This window comes from Chiroxiphia lanceolata, chromosome 7 (assembly GCF_009829145.1).
Source record: "Chiroxiphia lanceolata isolate bChiLan1 chromosome 7, bChiLan1.pri, whole genome shotgun sequence".
In the NCBI taxonomy this organism is placed as follows: Eukaryota; Metazoa; Chordata; class Aves; order Passeriformes; family Pipridae; genus Chiroxiphia; species Chiroxiphia lanceolata.
The window spans coordinates 27608430-27631677 of record NC_045643.1 but is presented as its reverse complement, the minus strand read 5'-3'; the positions used below and the strand labels follow the sequence as shown (position 1 = coordinate 27631677).

The window sequence follows — 23248 nt, the reverse complement described above, 5'->3', positions numbered from 1 at the left end:
TTTGTCATGCTACTTAACAGCGATATCACTGAGACAGAAGGAATGACAACACTGAAGAGAAATGCAGCAAGTCTTTCAGGCCCATCTTGGCACACGGGTCTTTTATTACTTGAGTTTTCCACATTCTTATCTACGTTCCCAAGAAAAGGGTCCCACAGGTGGTCCTGCTCAAGAGAGCCTTGCAACTGGAGTTCCCTCCAGTTAAGAAAAATAATATATGTTCTCATTAGGCCAAATGCAAACAGTGATGAAGGGGAATGCACTGACATGTCACATCGAGCAATCAGGAAGCAAACCTTTGACATAATGCAGCAGGCAGATAATAAGACCCCATAGTTAGCAACAAATGAGACTGCACTTAATTTACTGTGCAATGTTCACATAATTAGATAAATTCGGTACCGTCAAGACAGCAGACGGCTAGAATATGGACTTGATGAATTGGGGACTCTCTGTCAGGCACCGATCACATTAATCATAAAGCCAAAACGCAGTGACACAATTTTTCTTCCAAACATTTGCCACAATTTTCTAGAGTGAAAAAAATGTATGTACTCTTTTTTCTTTTTTTTTTTTACGTGTTGTCTACTTTTAAAACAAGAAGGATTGATTTCTGCACCATCAGATGGAGTACAATTTCTGGAGGCTCAACTGTCTCCGCAAAGTCCACCCACTCTACCGAATACGAGCCATGCAACCACTAAGTATGTTCTAGCCCAGCTCTACCACTGTGTTCTGGATGATTTCACATTGGAGATCCTCCAGCAAGGAGCGTGAGTGCTATGTTATGACCTCCAGAGACTGGATGAGAGAGAAGAAAGACAGAAGAAAAGAAGAATAAAAACTAGAGCAGTAAAGGGCAGGACATGAGGTTAAGACAGTTGCAGATAAAATTTAAAGAGGAAAAATGATTGAGAGACTAACTCCAGAGCTGCTGAGAATTTTCCCAATGTGGTTGTGCCACAGCACAGGGCATTTGGAAAACAGCCAAACAGAAGTGGCGCTCCCTTCACCCTAAAAAACAACCACAGCCAAGAAGTACTTGGCTGCTCAGCTTTGGTGCTTCACCAGCCACAAAGGCACCTTTCAGGGCAGTGCCCAGGTAGTTGCAAAGAAGATTATGTTTCCTCTTCTAAGACGCACAACCAAGTTTTCTCTCCAGTACCTTGCAAGTTGGTTTTGTGAGAGGAGCTGCTGGGAAGGTGAGGAATCACAAAGAAGAAAGGCAATAGTTGTTTGCAAATAGTTATTTGCCAGTAACTGTACCCAAATACTAAGGAGGACATTTGGTCCACTGATAGACAAATGTGATCACTGCTAACACAACAGATTATTAATATTGGTGCAGATGAACTAAAGCCTGATCTGCCAGTGCTATACATTGGCCAGGGTTGAGACCTGGAAAACTTCAAAAAGATAAAATAAAGTACTGGTTCCCATTACTGGGAATACGATTCACAGGTACATAGCATCAGCTGGCAAGCTCTTAGTTCCATTTTGGAGAAAAAAAACTGCTGTGAAGCCCCAGCATAGATAAAGTGCATCCAGTGCTTCTCATGAGGAGTGAAGGGGAGCACTGAGCACACAAATAACGTGTGACAAACATCAGAACATCTGCTACTCTCTCTTCTAACCACTGATTTTAATATTACCCCTTTCAGAAGTCAGTACTTGCTTTATTAGCCAGAGGTCTGGTTTATTAACTATCTCCCATTATGCTGTTTTATTATTCTATCTTTTTCTACAATTTTTGCATGTACTTGCATGCAAGATCAGAACTATTTCATTCATCTCCCTTATTCCTCCCAAGTCCCATGTTACCAACCTGCTTTGTCATTCCTCTTTTGCACTCTGTATGTAAGGAGCTGCTCTGCCCCTTTAAACATCCAGTCAAACTGACTGACAGCCAAAACGACAATGACTTGTCTTCTGCTAGGATCCAGGGGAGTGCCCTATCATTTATTTCCTGCAGTATTTTGGAAGCGGAATAAAGCTCTGGTAGCTGTGGTACTCCACAGATCTCCTGGCTGCTGCTGTCTGCATTACTTGCTGCCGAGGGACTGTTCCCCTGCTCACACCTATCCAGAAAAAGTACAAGTAGCTGCAGCAAAGCTGGGTGAGCACTGACCCTGGCCAGACAGTGAAGCCACAGTAGGACTCCAGAGGACCAAAGGAGAGTTTTGTAAGTGATGAGTCCTAGTTGTTCTTCCCTTGTTCTACTTACAAAAGGTTTCCAGTCCTTACTGGTTCTCCTACACCAAGTGCCCTCAGCAGATGTCTGGGCCCTGCATTACAGCTGCGGGTTGAAGGATTTTGGGATGGCTGTGGGACCACCAACCCCATTACATTGCTCCTCATCTCTCACGGGGATGGTGCATTTCAGAGACAAGAAGAAACCCTTCCAGCCACATGGTCATTACAACCTCTGCTCACATCTCTGCTGGCTCCATTTTCCTTGCCCTGCTCAAAGCTTACAGGAGATGAACCCAGATCTCTCTGTAAACATCTCCTTCAAGACATCAAGGACTATTGACCTGTCATGTCCTGGATGAGGAGATTAACCATGAATCACCCTCTCAGGGTACAGGCCCTGACCCTGACCGGCACCTGTGCTTGCTGCCCATCAGGTGCCCTGGGGAGGCAAAGCTTTCATGAGAAGGCCACTACCAAAACCCAGAGTCCTGCCCCTCTGGAGTGGACACCCACATGAGAACCTGGCTTCTTACCACATTTTAGAAAACACTGCCCAGCCCATTTGGGACGTTGTCCAGTGAAATCAAACTGAATCATGGCATTCCTGGCAGCCTTTTGCTACTGTCCTCACAGCTGGTAGGCAGGGAGGAATGGTACACAAGGTCTCCAAAGGGAGGGACCGGTGCTTGGGCCTTTGCCAAGACGGTGACAGAAATGACCCAGGCAAGGCATGATGTGAGAAACACGGCGGGTGCAAAAACACAAGTCAAGCCTGTTCCTGGGACCTGAGCTGGATAACAACAAAGAAGCCCTGTACTCCCATCCTGCTGCTATAGGGCACTTCTGCAGGCTTAACAGAGCTGTAAAGCATTCTTGCCAGAGAGGTCAGTATTGTCACTGGATGGGGACAATGAGGTGGAGGGTGGCCAGTACGGCCAGCTTGCCAGAAGGGCAATAAGTCCCTGGGACTTTAGCAGTGGGATTCTGCATACTGCATGTGGCTGACACTTTAGCAAAGCATGGGAGTGGAGGTGCAAGACTTACCCATGGATAGCGTGGATAGAGTGAGGTTCGTAATGGTATCGTCCTTCCTGGTGGCGCATGTCAATTGGCAAAGGAGCGTGGAAGGCCGGAAAAATGTGCTGCGGCACTGTTATGGGGAATAGAAGAAAAAAAAAGGGACTTCAAAAACTTTTCCTTCCCTTTTAAAACAATTTCAAAGGCACTAAATCTCCATGAATTTCAGAGCAAGAGCAGTGCAAGACAAGGGGTCTTCATGATATCAGCGCTATCATACACCAGAGAAGTGGAATGAATAAATAATCAAAGTCATGCGGAGAAATCCTACATCTTCGACATAAAAGATCTCCAACAGGGTTTTTGACAAAGACAAGCAGCTAAGCGCTCTTTGAACTTGAGGAGATTATAGCAAGCACCAAGGAAAACTAGACTTGCAACGCAAATCAGACTCAACAGAGCCTGGTGGGATCCAGACCTGCATCGTCCCTCAAGCCTGGAGTGGCAGCAAACACTGTTCCTGAAGGTCTGTACACACAAGTTGAAAATATTTACCTAAAAATATAACAGCAAGAGCGGTGCTAATGCAGAACGTCTAGGCAGTCAGAAGAGGCTCAAAAGCGCCTACTGCCAGATTCTGAGAGAGAAGCCCAAATTGCTCTCACTTGTAATCACTTGAGGCCCTATTTTTTATTCATTTGAGAAGCTTGTTTCATCTTTGATGGAAAGATAAAGTGGTCTCAAAAGGCACCGAACACCTACATTGACTTATTAAATCTACAGGTTTTAATATTTATTATTGACCCCAAAAGTTAACAGCAAGAATATTTGAGTGAGTTGAGCAGATGGAAAATTCATCAGGTTATTTCTCCTCGCCACCCCCAGCAACGCTGCCTGGTTGCCTGGGCCCTTCCTGATAAAATTACAGAAGCTAAAGAAATACAATTAGCAGAGCCTCGACAGCAATACCATACAACCGCAATAGCGACATCGTACAATCACCCTCTGATAGGGCTCAGCGCATCTGTAAAGATGCCCCTTTCTAGATTTGTGGCGGCAAATGGCTTAAAGATAAAATGCTGGTCTTGCTCTGCCTTTACAAACAGACAGAAGTTCTTCGCTAAGCATAACTTAATATCGTTGCAGGTTTTCCCATTCCTTCTCTGGTTTCTTGGCCTTTCTGTCTAACTGGAGACTAAAAGCAACACAAAACCAACCTCCTAAGTGAGCATTTCAAAACCCAGTCTGTGCTCCATATTTCACTGTGACTTGCCTCCGCGACAGGTACCATCTCTCTGTAGAGTGGGGAAGCACCATCCAAAACCAAAGTGTCAAGGCTTGGGCCAAATCTCTCGCTGATGCTCAGCAAACTCCAGTAAGCGCCAAACTCTTTTTCTATGAAAGACTTAGAAGTCAGCCTTTTGCATCTGTGACTCCAGCCGCAACAGAGCTACTCTGACTCCGTCCGGTGGGGATGTGCTCCTCTCGGGTCCGTCACGCAAAGCCTGCGTGTAATCCTCATATACGCCTTTCCCAGCATATCAGCCAGAGGATCTGAGGCTCCTACTCCCATTGCAACGTACAATCCCTGAGCACAGTGCAGCACAGGCGCCGTCAGCCAGGCTGCCGGGAGAGGTGAGAGACTACACAAAAACAACCTTCCTGCCAACTCTGCTGAAAGGCGTTAAGCGAAGGTAGTCGGGATGGAAAGTATTTAAGGTTCTGCAGCAGACTTGCTCTCTGTGCTCCAGCAAAGGGCTGGCACTTCACACTACCTGATACACTGGGAGCATTTTTGCAGCTCGCCTAATGTCAGGACACAGTAGAGTAACTGTTAACCACCTCCCCCACTTCTGCTCCCCTCCCCTCCTCTTCCAAAAGCAGCTCAGGGGAAGAATGAACTCGCATCCTTTAGGATTTGCTTTGGCAGGAGGAAGATTCACCCTTTAACCATTCTGAGTAGGGATGATCTGTTACGTAAGGACACTTGTAAGGAGTCTTCATTTTAAGAGGTAACTAGTGTTTTTCCAGGTCAAAAATACACCACAGTTGAGCTGTCACACACCATCCCCTGCTCCCGCAGCACAGTAAAGCCTCTGGTCTCCCCGAGTCATGCTCAGCTGAAACTGCTGCCCAGGCTGGCAGACAACCTAAAGCTACTGTCCTCTTCCCTGGGGACACTGCTGTCCCCAGGAGCTTTTACATCGTCACATACAAAGCATGGTCACAAAATCAACTGGCCCTACACAGACATCCAATGGCAGACAACATCTCTTCCAGCCTGAGCCCCTAGGCTGGGCTTCCTGCAGCGCTCACCCCATATTTATGCCATACAAATAAACCCAAAGGAGCAGCATCACTTCTGTGGTCCTGGGATCAACTCACAGCCCTGCTCATGGCATCCCTATAGGTGAAGTTTAACAACCTCCCAAAACAGGGTGGCCGCTCTGCCAGTAACGGACAGGTCCAGGGCTGAGTTAGCCCCCAAAGTGCAGGAAATTGTGAACTGACATGGGCTGAAACTGTATTTGCCATTGTAGTTGAGTTTTACTGATACAGAGAATCATATCCTAATCCTATGGCCCATTCCCTAGAGCAGTTTAATTTATTAATAATGATAAAACTACTAAAACCAGGTCAAACTGAATATCTTAAAAGCCAGGCCAGTTATGTTTTACTTTGTAACTGTGCATTTGTACATGATTGATTGCTGAGATAATATTGGAAATTTTTGTGCTAAAAGAGTCTTTCCCTGCCACTCAGGAAAGCTGGGAAATAAAAAACACAGACTGTTTGCTGCCTGGCCTCCTTTCCTAGCTATCTATTGATATAAAAATGACATCTCCCCCTCACACCTCTGCTTATTAACGGGAGAAAAATTTCCATGAACTTCCTCCCTCTCACTGACACCGTGGGTTTGTTTTTAGCATTTCAACCTATTTGGTCCATGGGAGGGTCAGTAATACCTCTGCCTTGGGCATCTGTTTCACACTCCCATTTCCAACCCCACCATGTGCCCTGTGCTCGGCTGCCACTAATGGTGAGGGGAAGGGTTGTTTTTTGTGACGTCCCTTTGCAATGTTCCAGTTCACAACTTCCCTTCTGCTTCCCTGCCTGGGAGCATCAGCCAAGCCTACAGGATCCAGTGGCTGGTGCTGTTCCTTTTTATTCTCTTCCAGGTGCTTGGTCAGAAATAATGAGTGGTTTTATAGGCAATCAACTACCAATTCATAAACGTCAGCCTGGCTCTGCTTCTTGTTCCCACCCCTCCAGAAGAGGACTGAGAGCTGGCAGCAGGACAGGAACACATGCCGTTAACAAAGATGGATGTTTTACACATAGGAGTTAAAAAGACAATTATATTCAATTACTTCAAGTAAGTTACGGTGATGTATTCCTGAATAGCCACAGGAAGGGTAATATGATGATTAGGGCAATGAATTTGCCAACTTTAATCTAATCAAGGCGATCTTTTGTTTAGCATTATCTGCTTTGCAGTGGCAGAGGATTTACCAAACCCAAGCAATCTTTGCAGATTTAACCCCAAAGCTGCCCAATTAGCATTAATGATGATTGTTTTACACAAGAGGGAGGAAGGTTTTAGCAGGAGGCCTGGGGAAAGCTGTCCCCCAGGAAAGTCGGGTAACACCAAACCATGTAGTACAATACACTGAGGCACGAAGGCACAACAGGGCATCCCCCAGAAGTCCCAAGCACTGGAGCCACGGATAAACACTTCCTCTGGTTCCTGCTGAAGGAAGAGAAACTGAAGAACACATCAAAACCAGCACCCAAGGGGAAGGGACAATGAGAAAACAGGGTGTTTTCTTTAGAAATAACGCAGTTCTACAACAAGTCGGAGGCACGCAGCTCCCAGGGTGAAGCACGGCGGCAGAAAGGCGAGGCACAGTCAGAAGGCCCCACCTTCCAACCCGCCGCAGATCCTGCAGGAATGTGTCTGCTCCACTGTGCCATTTGATAAGGGGAAAGACGCTGCTACCTGTCCCCACTTGTTGGAGCTGATTTTCTGGCCAAGGTTTATGAGCAAGACACAGACCTCCCACTGCTGTATTCTCATCCTCGTCTATTCAAAGGCCAGCCAACCCTCTGGCTTCAAAGAGAAAAGATATGAGGCAGAAGCGCAGGTTTAAAGGGGATGTCCCTTTGCCGAAAATCCCAGGAATCAGGGTGGGAGGCATCAGAAACAGGCATTTTTTGAGGATGATGCAGGCTTTTGATTATCTCCACAGATAAACCTGTGCTTCAAGAGAAACACAGACTGCACATATGGGTTTGTACAGCAAGCAAAGGAACCGTTTTGACATCACTCACAGAAGAACCTCTTTTTTAGCTGCCCAAAAAAGAAAATTAGGAAGGGTCAAGTAAGCTTTTTCTATTCCAAATACTTCGGCTTACTCATGTGATTATGTATAAAATAAAATAAAATTATGGAAAAAGAAAAGAAATCAGACACACATCACACTCCCCCCCCCCCCCCGCCCCCCCCCCCCCCCCCCAGTGCTGAATTGGGTTCCATTTGAAGTTTGCTTTTACAAAAAAAATTCAGAAAGGTCTTGAGAAAGGATTTAAAGAATGTCCACTGTTGGCTCTTGCAACTGGGGTGCTGCAGCAAGACTGTTTGGGAAGAAATGCTGAGAAGTGCCCCCACACACACCCTTGGTACCACCAAATATATTCTGGGCTCCCCTTGCTTTATCTGAAGTACATGAAAGTTGCACAGGACACCATGTGGGCAAAAAAAATATGGTTTTCTTAGCAATGTCCAACAGTCTTCTCTGGGAACAAGCAGTCAAGGCTCTAAGTGGGTTTCTTTGCCATCAGAAATAGTGTATAAGCATTTTTACAATCAACAAGGAAAGTAATTTTTTGAGGAAAAAAGTAAAAGATCATTATCTAGATAATTCAGTACCTGTAGTGCTTTTCTCAACATATTTGCAGAAACAACCCTAAAAAATTACCATCTTATAAAAGAGGAAACACAAATACTGACTTTTTGAGATGCATTTTGGCTTTATTTCCTATGGGGTTAGTGATGCATGGAACACACCTTTCATAAAGGGATCACAAGCTACCTTGCAAAGACTAACAGAGCTTTGCTTCTCCTTAGGAAGGGAAGCAAACATGTATTTGAAACACAGTCCTGTTTTTTTACTCGACAGCGGCTGAAACAGGGTAATGCAGAATAACTTGGGCAAGTCTAACAGTCAAACAAGAGCAGGTTACCCAGTGAATCTCAATCGCAGCAGGCAGAAATTGCAACTTTATCTCTAAAAGGCTTCAGAGCCCCAGGGTACTGGATGGATTTGTGTTAGTGGGAGAAAAACTTTTCCAGACAACAGTTCACACACTCCTGTCACTGCGATGTCATTAGCAACTGTGCACAAGCAGCTGACACAGAAAAAAAAGAGAAAGGGATGTCCCAGAAGATGTTGGTGAGAGTTCACCAGTGGTTCCACAGCAGCAGCGTTGCGCTGTCACTGGGCACACCCCTTTTATTGGGGAAGGTGGGATGCTGCTGGTGAGACACAGCAGCTTACAACAGCTTTTGCCTCTTTTTTTTTTTTTTCTCCCAGGTCCAGCTTCTTTGAAAATGATAATAGGGAAGTAACTGCTGTCTGCACTACAGGGAAGCCTTTAACATGGGAGGAGGCTTTTCCTAGTTTTCCCAGTCTCCAGAGCAAAGGCCCTTCTTGCTGCCTACACTTTCTCCTGGATGTCCAAACCTCACTCTCTTCTCAAGAACAAGGTTAAGGTACAACAAACATGAAGTGTTGTTCACTCAGTCATCCCCCAGAGAAGCCCAAAGCATCAAGTGAGAAAGAAATTTTAAGCAGTATTCGTTTTTTTTATTACACTTTTCAAAGTCTCAATTTTACTCATCCACAGCATACATTTAAAGGGATGTATTTTGGCATCCTATGAGTATAGTGGTTGTGAAACAGCAAAGACAGGCCCATGCTTTGCTCCCCAGCTTTTCTGTGGTCATTCTCCTCACATCAGAGCTCTCCTGGGGTTGTTGGGTTCTGAGCATCCCTGGACAGCCTCAGCATGTGAGCAGCGGAGGCAAATCCAGCCTCAAGCAACTGAGTGTGTGTGTGGCTACTTGACTCCCTTTGATAGTCCATCCTGGGCGTTTCAGTGTTGTATTTGGATGGCCGCCCCTCTGGCAAAATGCTGCAGGACTGTAGGTGTCGGCAAGGGAGATGTTTTTGTGTTTGTGTGACGTCCCTAGAATAATGATCTAGCTGTTTAAGTGAGCTGAGCGAATGAATGAGCACAAGAAAAACATCTTCACTGAAAGCGCAGCCAAAGTTAATGCACCATTAATAATGGTCTGGGTGAATTATTGGAAGGGATAATAGGCCTGGGGTCAGGGAAGGTCTGAGACAAAGAACAGGGAAAATTGGGTCACAGAAACATGACAGAGCAGATCACGTTGATGCGTCTGTGGGATTCTCCTCGGATGAAGTCATATACCACCACACAGAATATTAAGGGCTTTGCAAGGACAGCCATTCCCAGAACCACCACTCAGATAGATACAGGGAGGAGGGGGAGCAGCAGACACACAAGGTTACAGTAGTTGCCTCTTAGTCCCCCGCGAGTCCCCCTTTGAGAGATTCACTTTAATGTTTAAATACTTTGCAAAATACACCAACTGCGTGCCTTCCTCAAAAAAGGATATTTATGTGGTTGCCAATTACACCAATCTGAGAATTTTCTAAGCAGAGAGATGTGTCTGGGGGAGTATCTGCCTTCCCTGAATGGCAGCACCATGCATTTCTCAAAAACCCATCTGAGGAGCTTCAGCAGCTCTGCTTTTCTCTCTCCAAAATTGCAGCAGACTGGCCATGGAGCCGCAACCTCTTCTCCTGCCCCGTCACCTGCCTGTCTTCACAACATTAAATTACCGAGTAATCTCGCTTTGTCAGAATTTCCCTTCTTTAAAATGGAGATAATAATACCTCCCTACCTCAGAGGTTTGGTTAATGTTTATACAGCACTTTAAAAATGATGTGGTAATTAAGTGCTCAGTATTATTATATCAACGTGTATAATGATTCCAGCAGACAGCACTATAAACAGGGCTGTACTATGCCTGCTTTCCTTTTGTTTGGCTTGTTAGCATTTGGTTTGGTTTTCATACAGCATACTTCATTTATTATTGGTTAATTGTTCTGTTGTTTTACTACCTGCTCAGTGGCTTTGACAAAAATAAAAGAGGAACCACACAGGTAGAATAATAGGAAACACTCATTTTGGCCCACTGTGAACATTACACCAAGAAAAAATGGAGGCAGGCTCCCACCAGCTCACCTGCGGGAGCCTCTCCTGCCCAAAGCACTATAGACCATTTTGAAAAGCTGTTTCCATCCAGAGGGATGGGGAACCAGTTTTCTCTTCTTCTAACAAAACTAATGCAGAAAGATGGTGTTAGCCTGATTTACAAAACTATTTTTTCAGACAACGTGTGCAGAATGTTAGAGAAGGCAACGTGCTTAATTTAACTGTGGTTGGGTATAACAAACCAAGCTTCCCATCCAGGTAAGAAATAAAGATCACACAACTAACTTCTGTGGGACAAACAGGTCAAGTAATGGTAAATACCTTGTAGGAGAGTTGAAAGGAGAAGGGGCCTTGCTGGGATGCAGATTTGTGAAAATTAAACAAAAAATAATAAAAATACATTGCTCTTCAGCAATAAAATCACCCCCAAAAAAAGCCTTGGAAAAGCATTATTGTACTGACATCTCAAAGCACCTGAATGACAGAGATGGTGTGACTTCACACTCAGAGAAATTGAGGTGCAGTGAGGAGCAGAGGACCACACTGAGAACGCTTGCCTCTCCACTCCAGTACTGCTGGAGCCCTCGCATGCATCTCACTACCACAGAATGACCCAGGAGCTGTTGATTTCTCTGCCCAGGTCCCTGCAGGCACAGACTTTGAATGCCCATGTGGATGCAGTACTTACTTTATGGAGAATAAAGCCCATTCCCAGGGTTACCTGCATAATAAATGCCATTATAAAATCCATGAGACACAGCAAACATCTCTATCAGACACTGCAAATGGAAGGTTGCCCCTCTTTGGCATCCCAGAGGAAACCGCCTTGAATACGATCAACAACAACCATCCATCCTCTTGGGGACAGCCCAGAGGGGTTTATCCACTTACAAAGTTTATTCTACTGCTTCAGTTCAGGTGGAAGAACAAACATAAGTCTTTTGAAAATGTTGAGGGCTGCCCTTATGCAGCCCCCACCTAGGACACAGTCAGTGTTGGCATATGGCAGGCAAAACATTGTTCTGGTGGCCATGCAGACTGGGAACACGTTTCAGCCTGGCCACTGTTTTTGCGTTTGGGCAGCACTGCTGAGCCACAGGCTGTGTCCAAAAGCAGGGAAGGCAGGCAGGCATCTGCGGAGCGAGTTGGCTCTTGCAGCTGGGATGGGGCGAGATTAGATCAGTGAGCTCCCCCCGCAGCCCTGTGGCCAACTCGAAACAACACTGAAGGAATTTGCCCATAAAGTTCCTCCCCACCCCTAGAAGGAGGCAGTGCACTTAAATGAACTCAGCCCCTAATGGAAGGAGGATATTCTTGTTCACCTCAATGTCTAACCCATCCTGAAGCTCCTGGCAGCTCCACTCAGCTCTCTCCTGTGTACTGCCTGACCTTTGGTAAGGGCATTAAACCTGTCAGTCTTTTCCTGGGCAAAAGAGATGGAACAATTACAGCAAGGCTAAAAATGGCCTCTACCCCTACATGGAAAAGTTACATTAAAAATTTAACAGTTCATTGACATTTTCTATAAGAACACAGAATTGTTGTTAAGAAATCAAACCCTGATATTCCTCAGTTGCTATCTACCATCTCCAAAACATGGCATGAGGGGCTTTTTGCCTCATCCACCAAAGGCGTGGGGACAGCTGCTGGTGGCAGAGACACAAGGACACCAGGAAACTCTTCAACGTGCTCCCATACAGCAGCTGGCTTTACAGCACCCTTCATGTGTGACCAAAAATGGGGCACTTTGCTTCTCAATGAGAAAACAGAAACTTTCTGAAGCCTGCTGACAACCCACATGGAAAGTTCTGGATTTGCTTTTGTAAATATCCAAAAACTTCCGAAAACTTTAAAATGGTGATGGTGGGGGAATGAACATATTCAGGTCTGTAGAAGTATTTTCAAACATTCAGATGGGCATCTGTGAATGAATGCATTATCTATTATTCTACAAGAATTCCTGGGGGTTTCAGGTTATTGATATGCAGCAGCCTTAGGGGGACAAACCATTAATTCTTTGTACCACTGGGAAGGGTAAATAAGATGAAAGCAGAGCTCTCCTACAGCCAGGGGGAACCACACAAGCAGGAGGAAGTCTCGCAGTGGGGTGTCCAAACACCAGAGCTCTGATGGCTTTCCGAAGAGCAGTATTAGAAAAGTCTCTTGATCAGCTTCACTGTCACCAGCCATCTTCTTCAATCCAAAATAGTCGGAATTTAGGGGAAAGTTTAAGGTAAAACAGTTTTCCATCAGAAAACATTTTCCAGGTACCTGTAGCTGCTGTCAGAAGCAGTACAGAGGAGATTAAGATGGTTTAAGATCTATTATAGACTACAAGAAGAACACAGAAGTGATGAACTTGAAATGCCTTGACTTTATTGCAAGAATATCTGCCAACACAGGAAGTTTCTGAAAGAGACTGCTGAGAGTTTTTGCTTCCATTTTCTGTTAAATAAGCAGTGAACTCTTTGTGCCACAGTAAAATCTGAAACATCAGCAGTGCAATGGCACATGGAAACCTGCTGCACTCACACGTTACTGCTGGAGAAGTTGCAGGAGGCCAATCCCACCTGGGGCATACCAGTCTACCCCACCATACCTGATCAGGAGTTACTATCTCCATGCTAAGCATTTCCAGAGCGAGACTTTTCCACTAGTGCTAGATTTTTATTAGCTGGACCGGAACATATGACCACTAAATGGCAGAAAAGAAACCCAAAAGGCCTAATGCAGTTTATTAATTCCACAGGTGAGTTGTAAATATTGAGAGTCTTTAAAATCACTTAATTGTCAGGCTGTCAGGCCAAGATTTGTTTTGAGGATGCTGCCAATCTGACAGTTATTAACAAACAAAGAGGCCACAAGCCCTGACTGCACCAAGATCCTTGTTATTTCTACTCATGTGCCACCTCCCAACAGGAAGTACTTAATAAGAATAATAATATCCCGAAAGGCCAACCTACGGCAGTGCAATTAAAAAGCTTTTCTGTCTCACTTTGAGGGGAGAAAAAAAAAGAGGGGGAAATTAAAATCAGACAGGAAATTCCACTAGAACAAGCTAACTTATTCTAGTTATGTCCTAATAACACAGAATTGTGCCAACTCCTCCAGAAAGCAGAGGAGGGAAAGAAAAAAACAAAAAGAGGGGGGAAAAAAAGAAAGAGTAAAGAAGCCCTCTAGACTGACTCAGATCTGAGGCTACATTGTGGTTTGGCTGTGGCTGCAATTCTAAAGGGAGAAAGGTAGTACAAGCAAATAAAAGGCAGTTTGCTTTTTGAGCAAGCTGCTATATGATGTAACTCCTGTAAGAAAGCGTGGCCACTGCCGCTTTGTTGAGAAAAGATACAGCCCAATAAGCTCGAAGGACCCGATGAATCTTGGGGCTTGCTCTCCCAACAGCTGCTGACAGAGAATGGAAAGAAGAAAAAAAAAAGAAAAAAAAATCCCAACCAGCAAGGAAGAAATCCCAGCACACAAGGGGCAGGCAGGGAAGTGGGGCAGACCAGATTGGTGGTTCAGCTTGTGCCTGCTTGGACAGGCAGTAGGAGAAAAATCAGTTTGTCAAAGACTTCTATGAAAAATTATGGATCCCCTAAGAAAGCCATGTTCACAGAATAAAAGGAGAGAGAAGTTTAAGGAGAGAAGTCTTTTACAAATTGTAGTCATCCTGCTTCCTGAGAACCCAGCAGCATCCTGGAGTCAGCAACTGCTTGCACCTCCAGTTGATTCAGCAATTTCCAAAACAAATGGGCCAAGAGGATTTGCCCCGACTGCTCTGGGACCAGGCCAATGAATGGCAAACTCTGCCTATTTCACAGTAAAGCTCATTTCATAGTGGAAGCCACATCACTTTAAAACAGTTGGTGAAACAAGATTGTGTGAACCTCATCTGACTGCTGAGTGCCTGGAGTATTCCCTAATATACCCTGAATTTCTCCCTTGGTCCCCAGTACCTGGCTGTGAGAGATGCCCCATGTGTTTCTTTTTTTGGGTACCCAAAAGAAAGAGAAATGCATTCAATGCATGTGCAGACATGGTCCTGACAGTAGTCCCGCCTCCCGCAGTAGAGACTCTGGGAGCAGAGAACCAGAGCATGAATTCACAGGCAGCTGAACATGTTGCTCAATACAGCTCAGGTGCTCCTGGAGCTTATTTTACATCTGAGCAGTTTTCCTTCCAAGCTTCCAAAGGAGTTTCCCTTGGTTCTCAAAAGTGCAACTGTTTCTGATCACCTAAAATACAAGGCTAATTTGTATATTGCAACATTAGATTGAGGTTTTATGGGAGAAAGTACTAACTGGCATTTATGACCTGAAGGCAGTAGGAGCATCAGACAACACTGCTGACTTCAGTTGCATCCGACCTGACCAAGCCCAGGATCTGTGTTGGTGAGACGTGGAGGGACAGTGCAGAAGCCTCAGCTTGGAAATGAGACTGCTGGAGTACCAAAGGGCAAAGTAGTGAGTGAAGGAAGGAGAGCACATGAGCTATCACACAGTGCTCTCTGAATGACAATTCTCATCCGATAGCAAATCTAGCAGAGCCCTGACCGTGCACCCTCCATTCATGCAAATAAAACTTCATTGAGGAGCGTCATCCCAAGTTGCATCCCAAGGATCAGGTCTACAGATGGAAATGTCTTTTAGCATTCACGCCCCCAGCCACACATTCACACCTCTCCCTGGAGGTGGCACTGGCACTCATGAATCACACTCTGAGCCAGCTCAGGGAGTTCATCCAGTTGAAAAACTAATCACCTAAAATTTTACTGCACAGGGTTTTGGCTGGATCAACTCCCTGAACCAGTTTACCATGAGATTGCTGATGAAGAAAAAGCAAAATGCTGCTGTTCAGAGACCACTTCCAACCCAAGCTGCCACTGAAAGCATTAATTTTGACCTCCCTCGGCCACTTGTCCCCACCACACAGCACTCTCCATTATGGTGGCCAGGATGTTTCTGTGTGACTGCAGGGCTGACTGGATGGAGAAGTGCATCTCACTGAAAGACAGCTTACCTCTTCTCAAGGGCTGATACTCACAGCCCAACTTCCCAGGTGCTGGTCCCGGGGGGCATGGCTGCTTCTACATGTATAGAGTAGCTGGGATGACTGGCCATTGCAAACTAAACACATTTCCCCAAATCCATCAGGTAGCACTCCATGAGCTGTCTGCTCAACCAGCCAGTGCAACTTGCAGGAGTTGGAAAGCTGCCTTGGAGAACAAAAACTCCCAAGCAGATGCCTAAATCCTGTGAAAGCTCAGGTGCCAATGCCAACAAGAAAGGGCACGCCAGCCCGCCCTGATCACAGACCTACCTGAACGGTCTCTCCCATTGCAGGGCTGCCTGCTGCCATCATGGGGACACCTGTACTGCCTCGTGTTAAAAAGACTTGCTCAATCTTTCAGGACAAGGCTGTGCTTCAAACTCAGTGCTGGCATTTCCAGCCTCTCCAATCCAAACCACAGGAGTGAGTTTGCTTTCTTTATGCATATGCTCCTCCAGGCACTAAAACAAACTGAAATCAAGCTGTTCCTATAGGCAATGGCTTGAAAAATTCCCCCTTCGTATGAAAGATCTACTTCTTTATTTATAAAATTGAACAAATCGAGTCTGGAAAAAAACCCATGCAGAGTCTGCTGTGCACTTTGACCAAATTTCTTTCCAGAAATGGAAGAAAATGTGTCTGTTCTCTATTAGTTGTGATAAAATTGCAGTGCTGGGTATTTTTTCTTGCACTTATACTCAGGTGATAAGCACCTTGATAGCTTTCAATGAAGAGTTTTGGGAGCTTTTATGCTTCAGGACACCAGTGCCCAAAGCACTCTTAGTCGATAAAGACTGAGAGAATACTGCACGAGCTTCTTTTAACCAGGCATAAGGCAGCCTGCTGCTCTTAACCAAGCAGAAGGTCTGATGACGAGAGGGGTGAGGAAGTTATCTGTTTTACCCAGCTGTGGTTTTGGTGCAGGTTAATAACTCCCATGTATCATCCTGCCTCGCTATGAAAATTTTCCGACTGGTATTAAAAATGGTCCCAGTGCAGTTTGCAGCAGATTTTCCGGGCAGCTCATGCAAAGTGCTGGTTGTTAGCATGCTGCTTGTGTAATGAGGGTGCTTAAGACTGTAAGGGGTCTCTGGAAGGTCCTGAAGAGTGATTGCAGTTCAGGAGACTCACCCACCTGGCAACACGCTGATTTATGGTCTGCTCAGTTAATAGCCCTGCTTAACACAGGAGTTTGTCGAGATTAAGTAATTGCCTGAAACAAAAAGTTTATTATCTTTAAGTCTCTGCTGATGTATGACTGGGTGTTGGAAGAATCATGTGAAAGATCATCTGTGATTCCCTCCCACTTTAAGGGGAGTAAAAAAAAAAAACCAAAAATAATAAGGTTTTAAAAGACAAGCTCTTCCAAAAAGATTTTGGAAGCACACAATGTACACTGAAACATGGTTGCAACTACAAGGAGGGGGTTTCACACCTAGGGTGACATCTAATAAATAGCTTAAGTAATAACACAGTTCTGTGATGCATTTTTCCCCAAGAACTGCAAATGTTTTGTAAACATTAATTAATACCACCCCTTGAGAGATAACTGATCCTGTCACACAATAATAAGACTGGGAATAAATCAAGATGCAAAGCCTGTTTAGTTTCCATGCATCACATAGTGGCCTTTCCCATCCAAAAAACCCCCCAAAACCCTGGAAATTTTCCAGTCTAGGAAAGACTGCAGATAGCTTTAAAGTTAAAAGATGTTGAATGCTAAATTCTACTACAATTATTTTTCATCTTCATTTCCAGATGCTTCAGCAGGGTTAATCGGCTTGATTAAGGTCACACACACTTACATTGCCTCATGAAACCGAGATGCAAAGAGCACCAGAGCACAAGGCTTTGCGACTTGCCTTGTTCCACCCCCACCTTGAGATGAGCCACCCGCCTGCTGAGCATCTCTCACAGAGGGGCTTGTGCTAGAAGATCACACGATCCAAACCTCTCCTTCTTCGTCCCCCGCTTCCTTCCCACCCCCAAATCTGCTCAGAGTTGGCACACGAGCACAAGAGTTTGGACACGGGGGGAACAGGACTGACAAGAAAGCCCCATCTCTATTTTAACCGCTAAGTAACATTCCCACAGCCCCAGATGTCAGACACACTGTCCCTTCTCACATCACTTAGAGGCCTTCCTGCAATAAAATGGGAATTGGCTCCAGCTTTTCCTAGCACTTCTCATATTACCTTTTAATCCAAATACATATGGTTCAGGGAACACTGAGAGACTTGCATGAAAGGATGTACACCAAGAGAATGCAAACCCTTGGAAAAAAGGGGATTAGATCTGCAAGACTCCCTTGGCCCCAAACATGTGCCCCCCAACTCCCCAGCATATTAATCAAGGGTCTGATGAGATTCCTTTTGAAATCCCCCAAAAGATTTCTGTAGACTTCAGTGGCTTTTGGATCAGACTACAAACTCAGAATAAATCATAAAATGGCTGTATCTGCCAAGTTTATTTCTTTCTTTTCCAGGTTTCAGAACAAATCCATTTTACTGCTGGGAAAAAGCAGAATAAAATGACTGACAAGAGTTCAAATATGCCATATCACTCCTCATATTAATTCAGCCAGTCAATCTATCTCACAACTTTGGGTAACGAAGCAGATTACTTTGGCCAGATCAAACCACAAAATCTGTGTTGCTTCATTTATGTGCAGTTTATTATTTAAGACAACCTGTGCAAACCCTTTCTCTTGGGTTAGAAGTGACAATGTGGGAGACTAAAGTTATTCACAGTCTTAAGCTAAGCCTCAATTAACCAAATTACATCTGCACTGATCACCACAACCCCTCCCCCACCCAATCAATTTTGAAGATGCTCTCTTATTAAAAAATATCTAACCTTAAATGATGCACAAAAAGAAAGGACCTCAAAATGTGACACAAGTCCCTGGAAGCTCATGTTTTCTATAAATTTGGATAGTTTTATTAATTTGTAGTGAATGCATTCCTTTTTTTTTTTTTAAACTCTATTTAGCACTGATAGCAAATTCCCCATGTGTAAAAGACCTCATTACACTTCCAAGTTGGGTGATTCTGCAGCATGTCCCTCTATCAGCACCTGTCCTCAGTGAGCAGAAAATGGAGCTGTTTCCCCACTCTCAATTCAGAGCCCGGCTGATGTGTGTTGATAACTTCAAACTACTTTGGGAGATCTGCAAGTTGGGGAACTTCCTATGGCAAACAACTTCAGATAGGGTTTAATTTATTAATTCATCATCTGCTGAAAGCAACATTAGCACTGGCTTTGAGTTGAAAAGCCATAGCATAATGGATATAGCATCATATTGGACTTCTCTCTCACTTTCAGCGCTTTCAGAAAAAGCAGCCAGACATCCTGGTAAGAGAGGCTTGGTGAAGACCCTTGAATTTGCTTTGAGCCACTGCTTGGAGCTCCATGTGTAGATCCAGGATTGGCTCTACACAACCACTTGTGTGCTGGGCCCCCAAACTAGGGCAAGAGCAGAAATGGGAATATTAAGTTCTTCAAAAATGCAGTACTGGCAGATCAAAACATCTGTGAACACTATGTTTTACTGACAACACACTTCTAACTTTGAAACAGGTACTGCTATCAGGCTATTAGTACAAGCACTTTACTTTGAAGTATGTACTGTAATTCTTGCAATTTTACTCCCAGCTCTGGTATTCATTTGGCTCAGGTTACTTCTATAATTTATCTTCCCACTGCAAAATTCAGACTGTAATACACCCATCCAGAGTGGTATAGGTATAAGCATCCTCTTTCTGTGCCCCTCTTTTATCATGCATGATATTTTCAATGAGAAACTTTAAAGGGGAAAAAAAAAAAAGAAGAGGTTTTCAATTCCATTGATGCTAGATCTCAGTTTTTCCCACGAGAAAATCACTTAGCACTTCTCTGACTTCAGGTGACTCACTGCTGTTTCCCTGCTGAGGCTCCATGCTCCCGTCGCAGTGTTTAACCCAGGCACGTAACTCGCCCCAGTGTGGTAGGCGTGTTGGCATTTGCTAATAGGCTTCCTGGGCTGTCACCTGAATGTGATGGCTGAGACAAAAGATTATGCGATGATTTCTGTTTACAGAGCAGTTATGATAAGCTGACATTTGCCTCTAGCTGTTGGGTTTGATAACTCAAGTATGGCCTACATGAGCGCTCCTCTGAGCTGGCGACTCTTCTGCTGAGAGTCGTTTTAGAGGAACTTTTCCACTTATCCTCCTGAAAATTACAAGCGAATTCCTAATGCATATGAATGAGGCTGGATCGACAGCTGAGGAAGCTGCAGTGCCTTAGTCTCCATGCTCATGTCATCACATGTCAGGTCACCTGTGCCACCTCACTGGCAGTGGTCAGCACTCTCCCTGAGGCTCGTTTTCCTGGCTCCTAGTCTGAGGATGATTTCCTTCACCCAGCCCCCACAAGAACTAGACATGTCCCTCAGATGGGACACCCACTGCCAGGGAGCATCATCAGCATCCTCCTTTGTGCAGCAAAGCTCCAGCATCAGATGCCTTTGAACACCTAAATGAGCATTTTCCCATCACCAATCCTGATTTCACAACTCTTCACTCGTAAGCAACAACCTGTGCGTGCTCAAAAGGAGAAGAGATCTGGGTCATGGACTTGGGAGACAAAGAAACCACACCACAAGAAGACTGACTTTGTTCCTCAGGGAACAACAGTGGAGGTAGGCATCAGTACCTTGAAACATCACTGGGGTTGCTGAGGAAGAAGAAGGAAAGAAAGTACCCAGATAAACCAGTATTGGCATCGTTTGGGTTGTCAAAGCCACAACTGGTGGAGGTGATGGCACACCTAACCATGCTGGTGGGTTCATCACAGGGACTTATTATACTTCTCCAGGAATCAGTTGGTACTGATCCTGACATGTTCACTTAGTTAAGAATAGAGAAGAAGAGGAAGAAGAAACAGAGCAGGGGAAGCTACAATGTGAAGGAAGGGGACAACAGGTTATTGCAGCCACCTTTCTAAACTATTACTTGAATGCCAAAGGCCACAAATGCCTATGGCATGATTAATTATTCACACTTATCCCTATAAGATTTTCAGTGAACTGGCTGGCCAGCAAATGAGTTTGTGGGCACAACAGTTTTCCAGATTACTGGTTTTTTTCCAGGTCTCAGGATGCATTCTTCTCTTATCTTCTCTTGACTTTGTCTCATCTAGTATCAGTGAAAGCCACATCCACAGCCCAAAAGAATTGCCAAACACAGTTTTGAAAGTACATACAAGTGCTAATTATTATTACTGAACTGTTGTAACCACAGCTGCCCTATCAACTCTCCTGGCAAACACCATGTGGTTGCATACAACTGGGAAATGCAGGTAGACTGATTAATATATTTTCCTCTGACTCAAAAGACATAAAAAGAAATCTGTTAGTAGCTGGGCAAATCAGGGACATTAACTGTTGATCATCTCCAACTACATGATGTTTCTTTTTTTATCAGTGTCTGGTCATAAAATGCTCTTAATTTATTAGTTGTAAGTCAAGTTTTGCTACACTTACTTATGTCCAGTAACACCAGAGTGAGCAAACAGTTCCACTGACTAAACTGAGCTGCAGCTGGGGCTGAATGGCAGATTCGGGCTTTGGAAAACAGCTCTCAATTCAGGAAAGCAATGGTGTGTGTTCTCATCTTCATCACAGTGCAGTTATCTCTCTTTTCATAGCCTGAACTTTTAAGCAAAACAACATCAGCATCTCAGCCTAGTCATGCAGAAGTGGTGAGAAAGGCAGGGCCAGGTCTCCATCCATCCATGTCAGGCACATCCTCTGTGCTCCAACCCTGCACCCTGGGTCAAGAGGAAAAAGTAGCTCTGATGCCCAAACCAGGACACTTGAGACCGAACCCATCATAGCTGGGAGCATATTTGGTCTGTCAAGGAGGGAAAAGAGCAGAGAGATGATCTGCATTGAGAAACATCAGGACTGCTCCCTCAGCATCCTAAGTAAAGTTCTGTGACTCTGGCTCCCAGTGGAAACAAACTGCCCATTTTTATCACCTCACCTCATCCTGGGTCTATAGAGAAATGAAAGGCGAACACAGTGACTGCTAATATCTTTAGCCACATTTACTGAAACCTTTTGACACCAAGGCTATTTTTATTAGCTAAGTGCACTATGCCTCTATCAGAATGCAAGTTTCATTGCTTACAGTTCAGCCTTGCAAAAAGCCTTTTCCAATCACTGTCTGTGGCAAAGATAAGCCTTAATGACATAGGGAGAAGTTACAGTACCTCCTAGCACAGCCTGGCACTTAGAGCAGCCCTAGACATCCCACGCATTGCTAACCTCTTGCAGCCTTCACTCCCCTGCAGAGCTCTCCAAGCACCAGGGCTGTGCCCACAAACACCTGGCTTGGCCAATCAGCTGGACGTGTCAAAAGTGTACACAAAAAGCAGGAATGAAACACAGGCCTATGATTTTTGTTTGGCTTTCCAAAACAGCACAATAAACAGATTTTACTACTTGGAAGAGGATGGCACATTCAGTCTCCTCCTCCTCCCCCCAACCTCCTTTCAAGAAGCTGCAACACCAAGCACTACCTAAGAACCTGCAAGCTGCCCCACCAGGTCAGACAAGGCTCATGGTGTCCCACCTCCAGCAGTGTCCATCTCCCAGAGAAGACCTCCAGGTCAGAAGATGTATACCACAATACTCCAGAGTACTCCCCCCAGGCAATTTCCCACCTCAGGTCCTGAGCCAGAGATGTGTCTTCTTATTTAATAACTTTGAGAGGTTTCCCTTCCAAGCTGTGCCTCAGTTTCCCCAGCAGTAGAATGGGAAAAAAAAAAAAGGCTGTCTTAATTTTACAACAATCTTTTAAGAACTATACCACTGCTTGCAAATGGCTTCAAAAAACATCAGATAGAAATCTATGCACATGTAAACCTCTTAATTTTTAATTATATGGGATTCCGTACCTGTCTATTCTTTTTTTCCCCTGGGCTGCTGACTCTTTCAAAACAGCAAACTGTATCCCAAGAGAATAGAAGCAGTTTAGAATGATACAATCTTAGTGCCTAATGCCCTCAGAGCATCCCATGCAATACCAATATTGAGAAACCAGGAACTTGAACAGATGCAGTCAAGACCGCTCGCGGTGGGAGTTCAGAGACAAATAATTCAACCTTTCATCACTCTCTAATCCCAGGAAAGATATCAAGGTTAAACTACTGAGAAAAATACAGTGAGTGTTAAGCAATATGGATCTCTTTCTGGAAAGGCATAATTAGCCTGCTAGCCATGGTCATCCAGCTCAAGAACTTCAACCTGCAGTAATTTCTCCCATCACAGGATGCAAACCCAAGTAGGTGCACTCGCCGTCTGCAGCCACAGCGTGGGTTTGGTGTCAGCCGCTTGCTCTATAATTGGCTCTTTATTGTGAGTTACCACGGAAGGCTCCAGGCAGTCCCCACAGACCTTGCCCTTGATCTGGGTTAAGATACTTTGACCTGTGATCCTTTATAATAAATGATATCCCCCTGTTAAAGAATGCTGCCTTCAACAATATGGGCCTGCCCTCAGGAAATGGGAAAGGAATTTTCCTATAAAGGCAGATTAAGGAAATTCCACGTAAATTTCATGCATTTTGAATAATCATCTGAACCATGACGAACCAGCTTCCCCTTGCCGGGATCCTGCTCCAAATCTCTGCAGTTTGAA

The 23248-nt window shown here is 44.7% G+C and overlaps 1 protein-coding gene across 1 annotated transcript in view; it reads right to left on the bottom strand.

Moving 5' to 3' along the window:
* The window catches only part of GLI2 (GLI family zinc finger 2), a 190842-nt gene that overhangs the window by 63607 nt on the left and 103987 nt on the right, over nt 1-23248 (bottom strand). The window contains exon 3 of the mRNA XM_032693839.1: nt 3238-3343. Coding sequence (XP_032549730.1) covers nt 3238-3343 — 106 coding nt within the window. The remainder of the gene's footprint in view (nt 1-3237; nt 3344-23248) is intronic.